The 19949-nt window shown below is 38.6% G+C and overlaps 1 protein-coding gene and 1 pseudogene across 2 annotated transcripts; both read left to right on the forward strand.

Annotated features, from left to right (window-relative positions):
- The first annotated feature begins 271 nt into the window (after nucleotides 1-271).
- Nucleotides 272-7428, forward strand: LOC149016449 (disease resistance protein RGA2 pseudogene; annotated as a pseudogene). The gene is made up of 2 exons (XR_016173339.1): nucleotides 272-4011; nucleotides 4472-7428. The product of XR_016173339.1 is annotated as a disease resistance protein RGA2 pseudogene (transcript).
- A 7378-nt stretch (nucleotides 7429-14806) lies between these two features.
- LOC149016450 (disease resistance protein RGA2-like) lies at nucleotides 14807-19948 on the forward strand. The gene is made up of 2 exons (XM_089154571.1): nucleotides 14807-18951; nucleotides 19399-19948. The coding sequence occupies exon 1, from the start codon at nucleotides 15465-15467 to the stop codon at nucleotides 18933-18935; it is 3471 nt and encodes a 1156-aa protein (XP_089010697.1). The 5' UTR covers nucleotides 14807-15464; the 3' UTR covers nucleotides 18936-18951; nucleotides 19399-19948.
- The last annotated feature ends 1 nt before the right edge of the window (nucleotide 19949 follows it).

Consider the following 19949-nt stretch of genomic DNA (forward strand, 5'->3'; position numbering starts at 1 on the left):
GAGTTTGGAAAGGCATATGCATTGAAGAAGCCAACTATACTGTATAGTTTAATGGCAAAGATGCTTTCAATCTTGAGAAAAAATTTGGATCATTCAATAGGCATTGCTAGACGTGGGGTCTCCCTTGGATTCTTCTTGTGAGCATTACCCAAGTGCGTCAACAACTAGTCAAGCTGCTGTCCGTTTGAGGAAAGTGCTATGAGGTTTCTGTGTAGTAGATAGGAAGGAGATTGGAGTGAACTTCTCTCTGTCCAATAATTGAAGATATTTTCTTACCTTCTGGGTTGTTACCAAACAATTTCAGCCACATGACTTGAGAAGGGCAAGTCAAGCTCCTACCTTTACACGTTACTGGCTGGAGGTGTGAACAGAGGGAAAGAGGAGATGCAGATGCTCATCTTTCACCCTTGAAGATCATTCCATCAGAACTCCAGCAATAGCTTCTTGGATCCTGATTCTATACTTCCTTTGTCCCTCGTAAGAGAGATTCATAGCTTCATTCAGCAACAAAGAAGATGGTTGATGCACTTCTTCAAGTTGTCTTTGACAACATCAACTCACTATTGCAGAAGGAGTTTGCTTCCATATGGGGAGTAGATCAAGAGATAGAAAAGCTTTCAGACAAGTTGGATACCATTCGAGCTGTACTGGAAGATGCTGAGATGAAGCAATTCAAGGATAAGGCGATCAAATGTTGGTTAAAGAAACTGAAGGCTACCGCTTATGATGCAGATGACATCTTGGATGAGTGTGCTGCCAGAGTTCTTCAATTGGAAGAAACCCAGATGAGCAACTGCACCAACCAGGTTAGCCTCCCTTCCTCATCTTGCTTCAGTTTTGAGCAACTTATCTTTCGTCGCAAGATTGGAAAGAGAATTAAAGATGTCAGGGAGCGTATTGATGAAATTGCTGATGAGGGGTCCAAATTCAATTTGAACCCACGACGGGCTATCATCATGGGTGAATGGACTGTTGGAACCAATGACAGAAAGACTAGCTCCAGGCTAATTGATTCTCCCGTTTATGGGAGAGATGAGGACCAAGAACGTATAATTGATGTACTGTTGGACAACATTGGCAACCCAAATTTGCTGGTTTATCCAATAATTGGAATGGGTGGTCTTGGGAAGACCACACTTGCTCAACTAGTCTACAACCATGAAAGGGTGAAGAATCACTTTGAGACCAGAATTTGGGTTTGCGTATCTGATGATTTTAATGTACAAAGGCTTACCAAAGCAATCATAGAATCCATGGGTGGAACTGCTAATGATCTCACAGAATTGGATCCGATGCAAAATCGTCTTTGTGAAATGTTGGGTGGGAAAAGATATTTGATTGTATTAGATGACGTTTGGAATGAAAATCAGGATGAGTGGGACAAGATGAAATCTTCATTAACATGTGGAAATGAGGGAAGTGCAATTCTGGTAACCACTCGTCTTGAAAATGTAGCATCGATCATGGGCCCTACATTTCCTGCTTGCCACTTGAAATCACTCTCAGAGAGTGATTGTTGGTCTTTGTTCAAGCAACGTGCATTTGGTGTTGGTGATGCTAGAGAGAAGAATACAAAGTTGGAGGCGATCGGTAGGGAGATTGTGAAGAAGTGCGGAGGTGTTCCTCTGGCTGCAAAGGCTTTAGGAAGCTTAATGCGCCTCAAACACACAGAGGATGAATGGTTGTTTGTGAGAGAAAGTGAAATTTGGGATCTTCCAGAAGATGAAGAAAACACAATTTTGCCAGCCTTGAGACTAAGCTACTATCATCTGCCCTCACATTTAAGGCAATGTTTTGCTTTTTGCTCCATATTTCCAAAGGATCATGTGATGAAGAAGGAACAGTTAGTCAATCTTTGGATGGCTAATGGATTTATTCCAGCTAGAGGTAACATGGAGTTGGAAGACATTGGGAACGAAATTTTCAATGAGTTACTATGGAGATCTTTCTTCCAAAATGAAGAAAAAGATGCACATGGCAACATAAGGTGGTGTAAGATGCATGATCTAGTTCATGATCTTGCATGTTCTATCATGGATAATGAATGCTCAACCTCAGATCAAACTAGTAAGAAGAACATTCTACCAAAGGGGATTAGACAGTTGAGATTGAACCTTGTAGATGATTACTCATCAAAGACATCCTTAACCTCCATCAATGAGTCTTTAAGTCAATCTCACGCCATTCGTACACTGTTGATCTATATGAGATCTCGAGAGGATAAAGTACTTTTCTCTCAGTTGAAATTTTCAAATCATAAATCTCTACGAGCATTAGAATTGTGTTGCGATGGCATAAGTTATGGGCCATCTTCAGTAGGCTATGTGGTAAACTTAGGGTATTTGATACACTTGAGGAACCTGAAACTCTCTCACGTGAGTATTGAAACATTGCCCGAATCCTTGAGCAACCTAAAGCATTTGCAAACATTGAAACTAGATACATGTCTGTTGCTTCGAAAGCTGCCTATGAGTATGTGTACCATGAGCAGCCTTAGGCACTTAGATATTCAGAATTGTCTCTCATTGAAGCAAATGCCAATTGGGATCAGTCGATTAATTCACCTCCAAACGTTGACTTTCTTTATCGTAGGGAAGAAGAGTGGATGTCATATCAGTGAGTTACAACATCTGAACAACCTTCGAGGATCACTGCATATAAAAGATCTTGAAAAGGTGAAGAACTTTGAGAATGCCAAAGCAGCCAACTTGGTAAGAAAGAGAAAAATTAAGTCCTTAACCTTTTCTTGGTCTCCAAATATTGATCAAGCTCAACAAGATGCATCTGAAGGGGTATTAGAAAGGCTCCATCCCCCAGAAAGTATAGAAACATTGGAAATAAAACACTACCTGGGCATGAAGTTTCCAAATTGGATGCAAGATTTGTCATTGCTTCAAAATTTGGTTCGTGTAACACTCAGCAACTGTAACCGATGTGAACGTCTCCCTCCTTTTGGCAATTTTCCATGTCTGAAGTTTCTTAATTTAAGTAGAATGGATTACGTACGAGACTTAGGTGTTGAGATCTACGATAATGATGGCTCGGTCAAAGGATTCCCATTGCTAGAAGAATTGTATTTATCTAACATGGTAAATCTTGAAGGATTGCGTTTGAATGTTCCAGAAGGAAGAGGAGTACTCCCTTGCCTTGTGAGGATGAGAATTAGTGGGTGTAACAAGCTGACAACCCTCCCATTGCTCCCATCTCTGCATATTTTATTTCTAGGGATAGAAAACATTCCAGAAGGGCTGCTACAAATCAGAAATCTCCCCGTTCTTCAAGAATTGAGTCTTGGCGATTGCAAAAATCTCGTCACATTGCCAAAGTTCTCCATCACACCGGGAGAATTACACTTTAGCTTTCTTGAAACATTCGAGGTCTTTCAGTTTCATGCTATAAAATCTTTATGGGACGATGAAACCCAATTCAAGGGGTTAATCTCTTTGAAGAGATTGGTAATTGAAGGCTGTAATAGATTAACATCTGTGTCAGGGATTAGATATTTAACTGCTCTCGAAGAATTAAGAATTCAAAGTTGCCCAAAATTAGAAATCTCCCAACTAGAGGATTTTGGGCACCTCACATTCCTTCGGACAATGGAGTTTGGCTTCATGTCTCAATTGATCTCTTTGCCAGAGAACTTGAAACATGTTACAACGCTTGAACATTTAAGTATCTCAGGTTGTAAAGGCCTAAGTGCATTGCCAAATTGGATCCACAATCTCACCTCTCTTCATACCATATGCATTTACTACTGTCAAACTCTAACAGTCTTGCCCGATGGTCTTCGACAACTAACAGCGCTGCAAACTCTTGTAATAAGGGAATGCAACGATGTCATAGAGACACGATGTAGAGGAGGCGGGGAAGACTGGCACAAGATATCCCACATTCCAAATGTTATCATCAGATCACGGCAGCCATTACCAACATACACTAGACAAAATCTCAAATGTTGGGACCGTCTTCTCTTGGGATTGAGAAGGAGAAGACGACGAGACATTTTCTAAGGTATGACTTCTCTACGAGTTATTACCGATCTCATTAATAGCATATTTACTTAGCAAATCATTGCCTCTTTTCATAGGTTCTTTTTCAGTATTTTCTCATCAAATGCTATCGTTAGTTAAATTTATAAAAACAAGAAAACGTTATGCTGAATTTCCAGAGGCATTAAAACTCAGATTGTAAGCATGTGCAAGAAGAAATTTCTACAATAAAACTATATAAAAAATAAAAAGAGGAAAAAGTTTTCAAGTAAAATATCATTTATTTTTATTGTTATTATTATTATTATTTTTTATGAAACTGAAATCTAACAAAAACATCCACCAACACTATAAGATTTTAGGAGAAGAAAAAAATAAATACATATATATATATATATATATATATATATATATATATATATATATATATATATTAGAGCAATTATAGTTTTATTCTTCATCTTAGAATTGTTGAGTTGCAGGATATGGAAGCTGAGGAGAAGAAAAGCTCACCAGTGAAGGAATCATCAAAACAGAAGTGCTCGCAATAGTTAGGTACTATTTGAGTTTTTTTTTTTTTTTTTTTTTTTTTTTCCTTCCCGTATTGGACTTTTTATTTTTTTATTTTTTATGTAATAGTATAGACGCCCATGTCATTGCCCGACAAGCAATGCAAATTGGGACTAATGCATGCTTGATTGGAAGTTATTTCCAGTTGAATTATCACACTGGTATGACCATAAACCATCAGTAATATGTATGACCTTTTTCCCCAACGGGAAGAATACCATTTCTAATGTTCTTGCAAGATGAACTTTTCTTGATGGTTTATAAAATTTTCTCTGTGCTGAATTGTGTGAAAATTCCAACCACTAGATTGTTGTGCACCATCCTAGTATCATGTACTTGTTGGGTTATCAAAATTAAATGTTGCCACTTCAGAAGCTTAAAAAGTTGCAGGTTCTGTAGTATAGCTATTCACTAAATTTAACTGGTAGGTTTAGAATTCGATCAATAAGCTCTTGGATGGTCAGCTCTAATCCAGTTGCGGGTGTTGCCATTGAGACTAGTCTAAGAGACGAGAATACAGGAAGCAGAGGAGGTGCTTCAAAGAATCCACATCTTCGCATTCAATTCATTTGAGAAATCTTCTATCCTGTTTTTTCATTCTTTCACCTTCAATTGAACGGATAAGAGGAAGGTCGGCCTTCCTCTTTATTTGATGTTCATATTTTTCCTATCCAAGTGCAAAAATGGGTCACGTTCTTATTGTCCAGCATCACCAAACAATGAAATTACCGCTTGAAAAGAGATTACAAGGTGATGAATTTGGTTCCTTCTTTTCAATGATGGATCCCAAGATCCTTGCCCAGTGGAATTTCCAAACTGGAAATTTGAAATTACTGAAACGAAGAGTGATGCCAATATCTGGGAGAACATTTTGAGCCTGAAATTCATGCAAACCTATGGACTCTCCTTGATTATCAATGATGGGAATTGCCACCCCAGCCTTTCCTTTGACATCCAGAGATTCTAGAGTGGACAACAGTGCACTCTGGAGGTCAACCATAGCGTGGGAACTAATAAAACTATTTCTTCTTTCCACTAGAGCCCTTTGACGTTTTGCTCTGACTTTCTTTTGAGCTCTTCTTCTCCACTGTTTCCTGTCAAGATACACCATTACAAATAACAAAATTTAGATTCTCATAATGTGGGTATTAAAAAAGTCATAAAATGATGTAAGCTTGACAAATCGCATACAGATTAATTTAATTTCATGAATGTCAATGTGAAACATGCATAAAAAACAAATCAAACAAGAATAGGCACATATCAGAAAGGACAGATAATGACACAAGCTTTTCAGTAAGCACAAATAAACTAATTCCCCGAATGTTTTGAAGCATGACCCAAAACACTGAAGCTAGAACTATATTTATGGTAGGAATGGCAAGAGTAGAGGTTGCAGGAGCAATATGTCAATGGAAATAGTTGACCTCCTAAACAATTGCATTTAACACAGTATTGAACTCCATTGAAGAGTTGAGGTATTGTAAAAGATATGCCTTAAATCCAACCCTTTTTATGCCCTCCACCCAAAATCCAAAGCCGCATCTGTAAGCCTACCAAATACAGTATAAAGTAATATGATTTAAAACTTTCTAGTTAAATATCATATTTTTTTTAAATTCAAAAAGAAACAGAGAACCTAACAAAACCAGCCACCTAAACTATCAGTTTTCAAGAAAACAAGCAACTATAGTTTCATTCCTCAGTTCAGAGTAATTAAGTTTATTGGGTTGCAGGATATGGAAGTTGAGGGGAAGGAAAACTCACCAACAAAGGAATAACCAAAACCAAGGTGCTCTCACTAATTAGGGCCCTAGCAGTTTGCAGATGCGCGCTAGTTGAATTTTTTTTTCTGTCTTGGACTTCATTTTATTCTTAATGTAATGATATAGATGCCCATGTCATTGCCCAAAAGCTATGCAAATTGGGACTAATGCATGCTTGGTTGGAGCTTATTCCGGATGAATTATCACACTGAGATGATCATGAACCATAAGTAATGTGGATGAACTTTTCCCCCTTGGGAACAATATTATTTCTTGTCAGCTCTAGTCCAGTTTGTGGTTTTCCCATTGAGATTTATCCAAGAGATGATAATTCAGGAAGTAGAGGAGGTGCTTCAAAGAATTCACATTCTCTTCACATTCAAATTTATTTGAGAACAATACTACTTCTGTCTGTTTTCTTCTTTCACCTTCAATTAATTGAAGGGATAACAGGAAGGTCTTCCACTTTTTCAAAAATGGATTCCTGAGTTTTGGTTATGTAGAAACAGGTCTAGTTTTACTTTTTGGTAAGAAATATGTATATGCTAAGGTGAGATCAACAGAGGTTACTAAAATACACAAATCATATGATTAAGGATTGGAATTTGACCATTGTATCTTACGAGCAGAGCAACAAGCAAGATTTAAGGAAAATGAGTCAGCAGTGCTGTTTAAATCTCTTTGATACATGGGTAAAAAGAACAATGCATACAAGTGCTCTTGGATATTGTTCTTTCCCATTGAAAAAATTCGTTTTAATCTCCAAGCATTATGATCTTGAACTATCAGGCAATAATTCCTTTCACAAAAGCTCCATTCAAATTTCCAGTTTTGGAAAGGCATGTTGGCTCTTAGTACTTTGAATTCTTCTTGGAGAACACAATTTTTCCCCATTTGGTAAGCTCCATTTTCACTTCTAACAGCCCACCATTACATTTTACCGTAAAGTTGCATTTACTTTGACAACGGATAAATACAAAGCACTTTTCCAGATTCACTGTGATTTTATGCCAAAAAAACTTCTAGACCTTCTCTTTTTGAAACCTATTTGGAAAGGGACTCCATATGAACCAGTACAAGGTGATGAAAATTTTCCTTCTTTTACATGATAATATGATAGGAGAAGCTTTTTTTAATTTAATATCCACTGTATAGATTCTATGTTTTGTTAAACTGAAAATCCACTATAGAGTCTCCGGAAAGCACAATAAAAAACCCAAGATCCTTGAGTTTGCCCATGCTCTCTCCTTTGAGATTCAATGGTGGGAATTCCCACTCCATCCCCCTCATACATGTCAAAGTGAAGCATGCATCTGAAACAAAACAAACAATAGTAAAAATATGAACTAAAAACACTGTAGCTAGAACCATATCCATGGTAGGAGTGGCAAGTTGCTGGTGCAATATAGATACAAACCAAAAACACACACCCAGATTTAGACTTTCTAGTAGAACAACTTATTGTCTAGGTCTTGGTGGAGAAGTTTCACGATTTCAGCACTTTTGTACTTCTTCGTGCCAATCTGGAGTCCTTCGATGACCTTCAAGGTCTTTTGTAAAACATCTCAAACTGTGAGTCCTATTTTGAAAACTAACATGTCCATGTGAAACTCTGCCAATTGAGATAATTCGTCTGCAAATCCTTCTGCAAGTTCCTCTCATTCTGTCTCTGGAACTAGGAATTTGCAAGAATCTGCACCTCACTGAGGGATATTTGGTGGAATAAGGGCCCTGGAATTGTCAATTCCCTGGAAGAATTAGTTATACTTCTCCCAATATCAGTCAAGACAGTATGGTAATAATTCTTCTTATGGTTCTGTTGAGTAAAACAATTCTAGCTCTGCTTATGGCACTGTTGCTCCTGGATACAATAATGTTAGACATGGTTCTATGAATTCTGGTTCTTTGAATGCTGGTTATGGTCCTTCACACTTCTTGATGAGCCAAGGGTAGTGTTTCAACTCTGCAAAGCCGATGGCCACCTTTGTGCTCAGTGTCCAGAGGAGGTGCTTCAAAGAATCCACATTTTCTTCACCTTGAAATTTATTTGAGATATCTTCTATCTTGTATTATTTTCTTTCACCTTCAGTTGAAGGAAAAAAAGGAATGTCTTTGTTGTGAACCCATTTTTTAAGAATCTAGAACAGAAGAATTTCAGAGGAAGTTGGGAGTAGAAATCAGAAGATTGGGGATTGGGGAAGACGAGCTTCGAGGGCAGCAAACCTCCTAGGATTCAAGAGATAGAAGAGAAGTTTGTTGTATATTCATTAACTTGCAAATGCCTAACCCTTACATCTTTATAGCCTAGAACTATTACCCTATGTTAATGACCATACTAACATTTACTAACCCTGGTCTATTTTCCATTAAAACATTCCCACCCACACCTCCGTGTAATAAACCCTATATGAGGCCCTACCCTTAACCAGGATCATAACAGTCTTCCACCTCTTTCAAATATGGAGTGACAGTAGGATACCCAAAATATATAGATCATATGAATAATGCTGGAACTTGACCACTGTATCATACAAGCAACGACCAAGATCTAAGAAAAATGGGTCAGCAGTGCTGTTTAACTGATAGGGTGTATACACTTGGTTTGTGGTGGAGGTGTTGAGAGTGTGAGTCATGCTTTTTGTCATTGCTCTCATGCTAAAGATTGTTGGAAAATTTCTCTACACACCACCCCAAAATGGGGTAGCTAAGAGGAAGCATAAGCATGTTTTAGAATCTGGGTTGGCTCTACTTTTCCAAGCTAGTCTCCCCTGAGTCTTTTGGACAGCAGCAGCTCACACTGCTGTATATATAATGAACTGAGTTCTGCTTAAGGTGTTGAATAACAAGTCTCAATTTGAGGGTTCTGTTTGGGGTCATTCCAGATTACTATTTGGTCAAAGTTTTTGGTTGTCCATGCTACCCATGGCTCAAACCTTCTGCACCAGCCAAGCTTCATCCACATTCTAAACATTGTGTTGTTTCATTGACTGAGATTGCATATGTTGTCATTGTTGGCAACTAAAATACAGTGTATTCTAAGAGTACATGACTTGTACTAAAGTGGAGTTCCCATAAAAGGCTTTGGGCATTTGTTATATTTTTCAAAGGGTGATTAACACTATTACAATAGTTTTGAGTGTTTGTGAGAGGATTTAAGTGTTTTGAGTGAAGCGAAGGTTACTTCGAATGGTGGATTTCACAGGTCACTGCACAAGGTTCACGTTGGATGAATTTTTGAGTAGTTATACAGTTGTTTTCTGGGTTCGACTTCAACTGAAGAAACGTAGTTCATGAAGTCTTCTTTCCAACGCACTTTTTGGATTGTGATTTTAATGTCAAACAAGGAAGTTATGAGGTTTCTCGTGAGAGTGTGCAATATGAAAACAAATTTTTGCATTGTGGAAGAAATATCAAATTTGGCTACTTTGATGTAATCTATTTTCAGGGGTTCGAAATTAATTTTTTAGAGTTTGAGGGTCTTTGTGAAATAAGTTTTACATCTCAAGGAAGAAAGTGTAATTTTGAAAGATTGAATAATACAATCTAATGGTCATTAGAAGGACGTGGATGAGGATCCAATTTTGAGAATCAAGATTGATGCGCTTGGTTTTCAAGTGTCCAAGACAGAAAAGATTCTATCGCGTGCCTTTTGGTTGATCGGGAGCATGATAATGTGGTGCACTGCAAAGTATAATGATCAATATGATCTAGGGTATCGCAACTTAAAGGTAAGATTAGTAAAGATTCTATTTGAAATAATCTGGTGAAGGGTACTCTAATCTTACATCACTTAAAGGATCTGAAGGCCCAGATCTCACCCGCCTTTTTAAAGTGGATATCCAACGGCTATGTGATTAGATTCTCTTTGGGACTCATCTAGAAGATGAAATCCAACGGTTCCTATGCATCAACGTTCATTCTTTTTAAAAGCTCGAATTTGAGCGAAACAAAAGAGGTTTTTTGAGATTTTTGGCTTGTGAAGAATAAGAAAAACAAGGAAGAGAAGCCAAGAAGTAAGAGGGGTATGGAGAACAAGTTTGGATGCGTATTTTGGTGAAAACGTTGAAGAAGAAGGTTAGTAATCTATTTTAATTTCCCTTAATTTAAAAAGTTTTACCTTCAAGTAGTTGCTTATTAGGGTTGAGTTGTTTAAGGTTGTAGCCTTATACTTTTGTGGATGCAAGAGTTAATACTGGAGTGAGTGCTCCATGTTTTGAATTAATTGAGAGTGAGTGCTATTTGATCCTTGTAGTGATCAAAATTTTAGTTCGAAAGTATTGAGTAAATACGAAACTCTGTTTAGGGCATTACTCTGTGAATGTAGGCAATTTGGCTGAACCACGTAAATGTGGTGTCTTGCGTTTCTAGTTTATTTTTCATTGCATATATTGGAGTGCTTTGATTGCAGAGTAGTGTTGCACTGTCTGCTAAACTCAACCACATTGTGGTTTGTGGTGGATGTGTCCTTGTGTAATTGATAATTACAGGATTATCTTAATCAACCTTGTCTTGAATTTAAAGAAGCGTCACATCAAAAAGAATTTTAGAAGACACTGATTCACCCCCACTCTCAATGTCAACCTGTGAATAACACCTTGTATTTTTCTTGGGTACCCAGCAGCGTACAAGGATACTTGTACTTTGATCCTCAGTCTGGAAAAATTACAAGTCTAGGCATATGGGTTACGAATTTAGACATTTATTATTCATTAACTCTCTTTGACAAAAGGTTAAAAGAAGAATGAATCCACAACTGGGCTTGATATTCTTTTTTCTCATTGGAAAATTTCGTCTTAATACCCAAGCATTGTGAGCTTGAATTATCAAGCAATAATACTTTCCACGGAAGCTCCATCCAGATTGCAAGTTTTGGTAAATCCTGCTGGTTCTTGGTACTCTGAATTCTTCTTGCGGAGCAGAACTTCTCCCAAAGGTGAACAAGGCATGAAGCTGCTGGTTGGAGATCAGGAATGAAGCTGCTAGTTACTTTGAAGAACAAGGCATGGGGACCCCTCAGGTAGTTTGTACCGATCTAACTTTACCCATTGACCGGCACCTTGATTTTATAGAACAGAGCAATCTTATCCGGCCTTTTACTCGAAAAGAAGTTCAAAAGGTGGTCTTCGATGCAGACAATCACAGTTCCCCTGGCACAGATGGTTTTGGCGCTTATTTTTTCAAGAAAGCATGGCCTATTATTGGTGATGATCTCTATCATGCCATTCTTGATTTTTTTCACAGGCCTTTTCTCCCTAATCAAGTAAGTCTTTCTAAACTTACCTTGATTCCCAAAGGGGAGATCCAAAATACTTTCAATGATTACCGACCTATTGCGGTGAGTTCATTACTATACAGATTTATAGCCAAGCTCATATCTAACAGACTCAAGTCAGTGATTCCCAGGTTGGTTGGGGAAAACCAGACTGCTTTTACAGAAGGTAGGCATATCACAGACAATATTTTGGTGTGCCAGGAGCTCCTTCAGGGATATCACCTTCATTCGGGCATGCCTCGTTTAGCTGCAAAGGTGGATCTCCAAAAGGCTTATGACTCTGTGCAGTGGAGTTTTCTTTTCACATTGCTTCTTCATATGCAATTTCCTCCTATTTTCATAAATTGGGTGGTTCAGTTGGTAACAAATCCTCAATATGTGGTGTTTTTAAATGGTGCTCAATCCCCCTGCTTTACAGTGAACAGGGGTCTTCGGCAAGGATGCCCTCTTTCCCCAACTTTGTTTAATTTGGTGCTTCAAGTGTTTACTGACTCTCTATCTGTGGCTGCCTGCTCGGGTGAATTCAAGTATCATCAGTTTTGTGAGAAGCCAAAAATTACTACTATATGCTTTGCTGATGATTTATTTATATTTGGTAGATCCTCTGTTGCAAATATGACATGTCTTGACAAGGTATTGAGCGACTTCTCAGCAAGATCGGGTCTTTCAGTGAACAGGGATAAATCAACAATCTTTTTCTCCAATACTCCCCAACCAATTCAGGAAGTCTTTCAACAATCACTCAGGTTTCCAATTGGTGTCTTGCCTGTTCGTTATCTTGGTATTCCTCTTACTTCAAAGCATCCTACTCCAGCGGACTTTGCATCTCTTCTTGCCAAGGTGGAGGGTAGGCTGAATGCTTGGAGGGCAAAATCTTTATCTTATGCGGGGCGGTTGACGTTGATTAAATCTGTCCTTTACGGCATTATTGGGTATTGGGTGCAGTGTTTTAAGTTACCTCAGACGGTGGTACATTCCTTGGAACGATCCATGGCTCGCTTCTTATGGTGGGGTGCCAAAGAAAGTGGGTCAATAAAAGTTTATTGGCAAAAGATCTGCAGACCTTTTAAGGAAGGTGGCTTGGGCATCAAGGATATTTCCAATTGGAATTTGGCAGCCTTGGCGAAGCAAATTTGGCTCATATGCATGAATTCGCCATCTCTGTGGCAAACCTTTGTTCGACATAGATGGTTGAAGAAGAACACTATTTGGTCCCTTCCTCTGCCGAGTCGATGTTCTTTCTCTCTTCGGGCCATATTGAAGGTTAGATCTCTGATTATTCATAAGATTCGATACTTAGTGCATGACAGATCCACCATATCAACTTGGTTTGATCCATGGTTGGAATCGGGTCCACTATATAGCCCTGGGTTGTTGGTGTCTACTGCGGTTGGCAGGGAGCCTCATTCTCGCGTTTCAGACTTGTTAGGTGATCATGAAATGTGGAATGGAGAGGTAAATGATCCTGTGATTCGTGACAAGTGGCTTGAAATTTCTAAGACGCCCATATTTCGTCGTTTGGAGGGGGACAAGCCAGTGTGGACAGCTAGTTCTTCAGGTGATTTCACTATTAGTTCGGCATATAGTATGCTTCGTCAAGCAAGTGAAGAAGTGGGTTGGTATAATGTGATTTGGTCTTCTAAAAATTCAAAACGGTTCGCTTTTGTTGCTTGGCTAGCCTGCCTTGAGCGCCTTCCTACCAAAGACCGATTAATCTCATGGGGTAAGAATATTGACCCAACTTGCTCATTATGCCAATCGGTAGGAGAATCGCATGCTCATATCTTCTTCTCCTGTCCTTTCTCGTTTGGTGTTTGGAGCCGTCTCATGATCCTTCATGGGCTCAAGGATCCAGGTCCTCTCTCGTGGGCGGGCGCCCTTGCAATGGTGCATTGAGCATTTCGGGGATCCGATAGCTTGAATGATGTGAGACGATTCAACTTTGTTACCATGATTTACTTTTTGTGGCAGGAAAGGAATAATCGTACCTTTTAGAAGGGCTCTTGGAGTGACTTTGACATCTTTTACTTAGTGGCTAAGATGACCCGATTACGGTTTCAATTTGCAAAGCTAGTGGTGGAGGATTGCCCGAGACAGAGACAATTCTTCTCTAGTTGGGGTATTTCGGTTTCTTTTGCTCAGGTTAAGAGTTCTGTTCATTATTGGTTACCACCGCCATGGGGTTGGATCCTGATCAACTGTGACGGTTCTCTCCGGGGACATATTGGAGGGTATGGTGCTATGGCTCGAAATTGCAGAGGTGATGTTATTTTTGCTTGTTCTGGTGGTTGTGCTAATGTGGGTGTTTTTCATGCTGAGATGCTTGCAATTCGGTGTGGCTTGCAATTTGCGTAGCAATACGGCTACAATAAGGTTTTGGTACATTCAGACTCCGAAGTGGCAATTAGGACTTTACTGGGTACTTACCGCCCACATTGGGGGATACTACACATTGTTGAGGATATTCTTCACTTGAGATCCTTGTTTCAGGAGTATATTTTGGTGCATGGTGTTAGGGAGACTGATAGGCGTGCGGATTTTTTAGCCGGATTGGCAACGTCGGACCAAAAAATCTTGTTGGATCCTCTCTCTTTGTCTGCTCAGCTCTCTCAATATGTTGTAGAAGAGCGACAAGGTGTAGGTTCTTTAGAACCTAAGCATGTATTATTGTTTGTATTTTATTTATTTCTATTAATATAAAGTCTCCTTTTCTCCACAAAAAAAAAAAATACCCACCTTCCTTTCTTTAGCAGCATTTCTACTTTTCTCTTCTTTTCCTTTTCCTTTTTCTTTTGCTTTTCCTTCTGCTTTTCTTTTGCTTTTGCTTTTCCTTTCTTTATTTGTGAAATGGGAAAACAATTCAAAGTAGTTGTCAATAAGGTTCTTGAAAGCGATTAGAGACATATCCAAGATGAAGTGGAGGTTACTGCTCCATTTTTATTTCCTCTTGATCACTTTGTCTTGTGACCATCGTACAATCTACGCCCGTTTTAATACTTAATTAGTTTGGCTTAATATATCATTAAATTTAATGGGTGAAGGAAAACTCTTATCTTTTTATAATAATAACTGATATAATCTTCATGTTGGGCAAAAGGGTTTTAATTTTATAAATAATTCCATTATTATGTTCAATTTGTTAGAATTAATGGATCAAGGTTTTGGATTCGATACTTTGGTTCAAATATCAATTTGATTGGATTAATTCATCTCGGTATTGGATGTATTCGGGTTCTTAATCCTGTAAATGCCTTTTATTTTCTGCACTACTCATTGCTTTTTCCTGTTTTCTTCTCCTCCACTGGGTTTGATTCCGTTTTCTAGATTTGTTAATCTTGTATGCCCAATTTTTACATCTATCGTCCTTGACGGGCAATATTTATGTTTGAAGTCATAGGCATATGTTTTGAAGAAGCCAACTATACTGTAAAATTCAGAGGCAAAAATGCTGTCAATCTTGAGAAAGATTTGGGTCATTCAGTAGGCATTGCTAGATGTGGGGTCATTCAATAGGCATTACTAGAAGTGCGACAACAATAGTCCAAGAGGAAAATGCTATGAGGTTTCTGTGTAGTAGATAGGAAGGAGATTGGAGTGAACTTCTCTCTCTGTCCAATAATTGGAGATACTTTCTTACCTTCTGGGTTGTTACCAAACAATATGACTTGAGAAGGGCTAGTCAAGCTCCTACCTTTACACTTTACTGGCTTGAGGTGTGAACAGAGGGAAAGAGGAGATGCAGATGCTCATCTTTCACCCTTGAAGATCATTCCATCAGAACTCCAGCAATAGCTTCTTGGATCCGGATTCTATACTTCCTTTGTCCCCTGTAAGAGAGATTCATAGCTTCATTCAGCAACAAAGAAGATGGTTGATGCACTTCTTCAAGTTGTCTTTGACAACATCAACTCACTATTGCAGAAGGAGTTTGCTTCCATATGGGGAGTAGATCGAGAGATAAAAAAGCTTTCAGACAAGTTGGATACCATTCGAGCTGTACTGGAAGATGCTGAGATGAAGCAATTCAACGATAAGGCAATCAAATGTTGGTTAAAGAAACTGAAGGCTGCCGCTTATGATGCAGATGACATCTTGGATGAGTGTGCTGCCAGAGCTCTTCAATTGGAAGGAACCCAGATGAGCAACTGCACCAACCAGGTTAGCCTCCCTTCCTCATCTTGCTTCAATTTTGAACTACTTATCTTTCGTCGCAAGATTGGAAAGAGAATTAAAGATGTTAGGGAGCGTATTGATGAAATTGCTGATGAGGGGTCCAAATTCAATTTGAACCCACGGGCTATCATGGGTGAATGGACTGTTGGAACCAGTGACAGAGAGACTAGCTCCATTCTAACTGATTCTCGCGTTTATGGGAGAAGTGAGGACCAAGAACATATAATTAATGCACTGCTGGACAACATGAGCAACCAAAATTTGCTGGTTTATCCAATAATTGGAATGGGTGGTCTTGGGAAGACCACACTTGCTCAACTAGTCTACAACCATGAAAGGGTGAAGAATCACTTTGAGACCAGAATTTGGATTTGCATATCTGATGATTTTAATGTACAAAGGCTTACCAAAGCAATCATAGAGCACGTGAGTGGAGCTGCGTGCGATCTCACAGAATTGGATCCAATGCAAAATCGTCTTCGTGAAATGTTGGGTAGGAAAAGATATCTGATTGTATTAGATGACGTTTGGAATGAAAATCAAGACAAGTGGGATATGGTGAAATCTTCATTAACATGTGGAAATGAGGGAAGTGCAATTCTTCTAACCACTCGTCTTGAACAAGTGGCATCGATCATGGGCACATTTCCTCCCCGCCACTTGAAACCTCTCTCAGAGAATGATTGTTGGTCTTTGTTCAAGCAACGCGCATTTGGTGTTGGTGATGCTAGAGAGAAGAATACAAAGTTGGAGGCGATCGGTAAGGAGATTGTAAAGAAGTGCGGAGGTGTTCCTCTGGCTGCAAAGGCTTTAGGAAGCTTAATGCGCTTCAAACACACAGAGGATGAATGGTTGTTTGTGAGAGAAAGTGAAATTTGGGAGCTTCCAGAAAATGAAGAAAACACCATTTTGCCGGCCTTGAGATTGAGCTACTATCATCTGCCCTCACATCTAAGGCAATGTTTTGCTTTTTGCTCCATATTCCCAAAGGATCATGAGATGGAGAAGGAACAGTTAGTCGATCTTTGGATGGCTAATGGATTTATTCCATCTAGGGGTAACATGGAGTTGGAAGACATTGGGAACGAAATTTTCAATGAGTTACTATGGAGATCTTTCTTCCAAAACGAAGAAAAAGATGCTCATGGCAACATAAGGTGGTGTAAGATGCATGATCTAGTTCATGATCTTGCATGCTCTGTCGTGGATAATGAATGCTTGACCTTTGATCAAGCTAGTAAGAAGAACATTGTACCGAAGGGGATTAGACACTTGAAATTGAATCATGAAGATGATTACTCATCAGAGACATTCTTTTCCTTGATCAATGATTCTGCAAGTCGATCTCAAGCAATTTGTACATTGTTGATATATATGAGAGCTCAAGAGGATAAAGTACTTTTCCCTCATTTGAAAATTTCAAATCATAAATCTCTACGAGCATTAGAATTGTGTTGCCCTGGCATAAGTTATTCCCCATCTTCAATAGGCTATGAGATAAACTTGGGGTATTTGATACACTTGAGGTACCTGAAACTTTGTTACATGAGTATTGGGACATTGCCTGAATCCTTGAGCAACCTAAAGAATTTGCAAACATTGAAACTAAGTAATTGTCCATTGCTTCACAAGTTGCCTATGAGTATGTGTACCATGAGCAGCCTCAGGCACCTAGATATTCAGTTTTGTGACTCACTGAAGCAAATGCCAATTGGGATCGGTCGATTAATTCACCTCCACACGTTGAGCATCTTCATCGTAGGGAAGAAGAGTGGATGTCATATTAGTGAGTTACAAGAACTGAACAACCTTCGAGGATCACTACATATAAAAGATCTTGAAAAGGTGAAGAACTTTGAGAATGCCAAAGCAGCCAACTTGGTAAGAATGAGAAAAATTAACTCCTTAACCTTTTCTTGGTCTCCAAATATTGATCAAGCTCAACAAGATGCTTCTGAAGGGGTATTAGAAAGGCTAAATCCCCCAGAAAGTATAAAATCATTGACAATAAATAGCTACCTGGGCATAAAGTTTCCATGTTGGATGGAAGATTTTTCATTGCTTCAAAATTTGGTTGATGTAACACTCAGGGACTGTAACCGATGTGAACATCTCCCTCCTTTTGGCAATTTGCCATGTCTGAAGTCTCTTGATTTAAGTGGAATGGATTACGTACGACACTTAGGTGTTGAGATCTACGATAATGATGGCTCGGTCAAAGGATTCCCATTGCTAGAAGAATTGTATTTATGTGACATGGTAAATCTAGAAGGATTGCGTTTGAATGTTCCAGAAGGAAAAGGAGTACTCCCTTGCCTTGTGAAGATGATAATTATTAGGTGTCACAAGCTGACAACCCTCCCATTGCTCCCGTCTCTACATATTTTATTTCTAAGTATTGAAAACATTCCAGAAGGGCTGCTACAAATCAGAAATCTCCCCGTTCTTCAAGGATTGTGGCTTAACTATTGCAGCAATCTCGTCACATTACCAAAGTTCTCCATCACACCGGGAGAATTACACTTTGGATTTCTTGAAAGACTCCATGTCAATCGTTGTAATGCTATGAAATCTTTGTGGGATGATGAGACCCAATTCCAGGGGTTGAGCTCTTTGAAGATATTGGTAATTGGAGGTTGTGACATATTAACATCTGTGTCTGGGATGAGGTATTTAACTGCTCTCGAAGAATTAAGAATTTATGGTTGCCCGAAGCTGGAAATCTCCCAATTGGAGGATTTTCAACATCTCACGTCCCTTCGAAAAATGGAGTTTGTCAACATGCATCATTCGATCTCTTGGCCAGAGAACTTAAAACATGTTACGACACTTGAATATCTAAGTATCAGTTGTTGTGTTGGCTTAAGTGCATTACCAAATTGGATCCACAATCTCACCTCTCTTCGAACTATAGACATTTTTGCCTGTCAAAATCTTACATTCTTGCCTGATGGTCTTGAACAACTGACAGCCTTGCAAACTCTTACAATAAGAGAATGCAACAATGTCATAGAGACACGATGTAGGGAAGGAGGGGAAGACTGGTACAAGATATCCCACATTCCAAATGTTATCGTCAAATCTGTGCCACCATTACCACCATATACAAGACAAAAGCTCAGATGTTGGGATCGTCTTCTCTTGGGATTGAGGAGGAGAAGATGACAAGACATTTTCCAAGGTATGACTTCTCTACGAGTTACTACCAATTTCTTTAATAACGTATTTACTTTGCAATTCATGGTCTCTTTTCATAGGTTCTTCTTTGGGGTTCTTTTTCAGTATTTTCTCATCAAATGATGTCTTCAATTAAATTTTTGAAAACAATAAAATGTTATGCTGAATTTCCATAGGCATTAAAACTCTAATGGTAAGCATTTGCAAGAAGAAATTTCTACAATAACACTATAGAAAAAAATTAAAATTAAAATTAAAAAAGAGGAAAAAGTTTACTAAGTAAAATATTATTTATTTATTTATTATTATTATTATTATTTAAGAAACAGAAAATCTAACAAAAACATCCACCAACACTATCAGATTTTAGGAGAAGAGAAAAAAAAGAAAAAGTTAGAGCAATTATAGTTTTATGCTTCATCTTGGAGTTGTTGAGTTTGTTGCGTTGCAGGTTATGGAAGCTGAGGAGAAGAAAAGCTCACCAGTAAAGGAATCATCATCAAAACAGAAGTGCCCACAATAATTAGGGCCCTGGCAGCTTACACATGCACTATTTGAGTTCTTTTTTTCTTTTCTGTTCTTTTTCATCAGTATTATGTATGATTTTTTCCCCTAGGGGAAGAATACTATTTCTAATGTTCTTGCAAGATGAACTTTTCTTGATGGTTTATGAACTTTTCTCTGCGCTAAATGGCGTGAAAATTCCAACCACTAGATTGTTATGCACCATCCTGGTATCTTGTACTTGCAGGGTTATCAAAATTAAATGTTGCAATTTCAAAAGCTTAAAAAGTTGCAGGTTCTGTAGTATAGCTATTCACTAAATTTAACTGGTAGATTTAGAAATTCGATCAATAAGCTCTTGGATGATCAGCTCTAATCCGGTTCCTGGTGTTGCCATTGAGATTAGTCTAAGAGATGAGAATTCAGGAAGCAGAAGAGGTGCTTCAAAGAAGAATACAAAATATATAGATCATATGATTATGGATCTATATGATTATG

The sequence above is a fragment of the Hakea prostrata genome, chromosome 5 (genome assembly GCF_041222555.1).
Source record: "Hakea prostrata isolate BN-2017 chromosome 5, UWA_Hpros_2, whole genome shotgun sequence".
NCBI classification, from domain to species: domain Eukaryota; kingdom Viridiplantae; phylum Streptophyta; class Magnoliopsida; order Proteales; family Proteaceae; genus Hakea; species Hakea prostrata.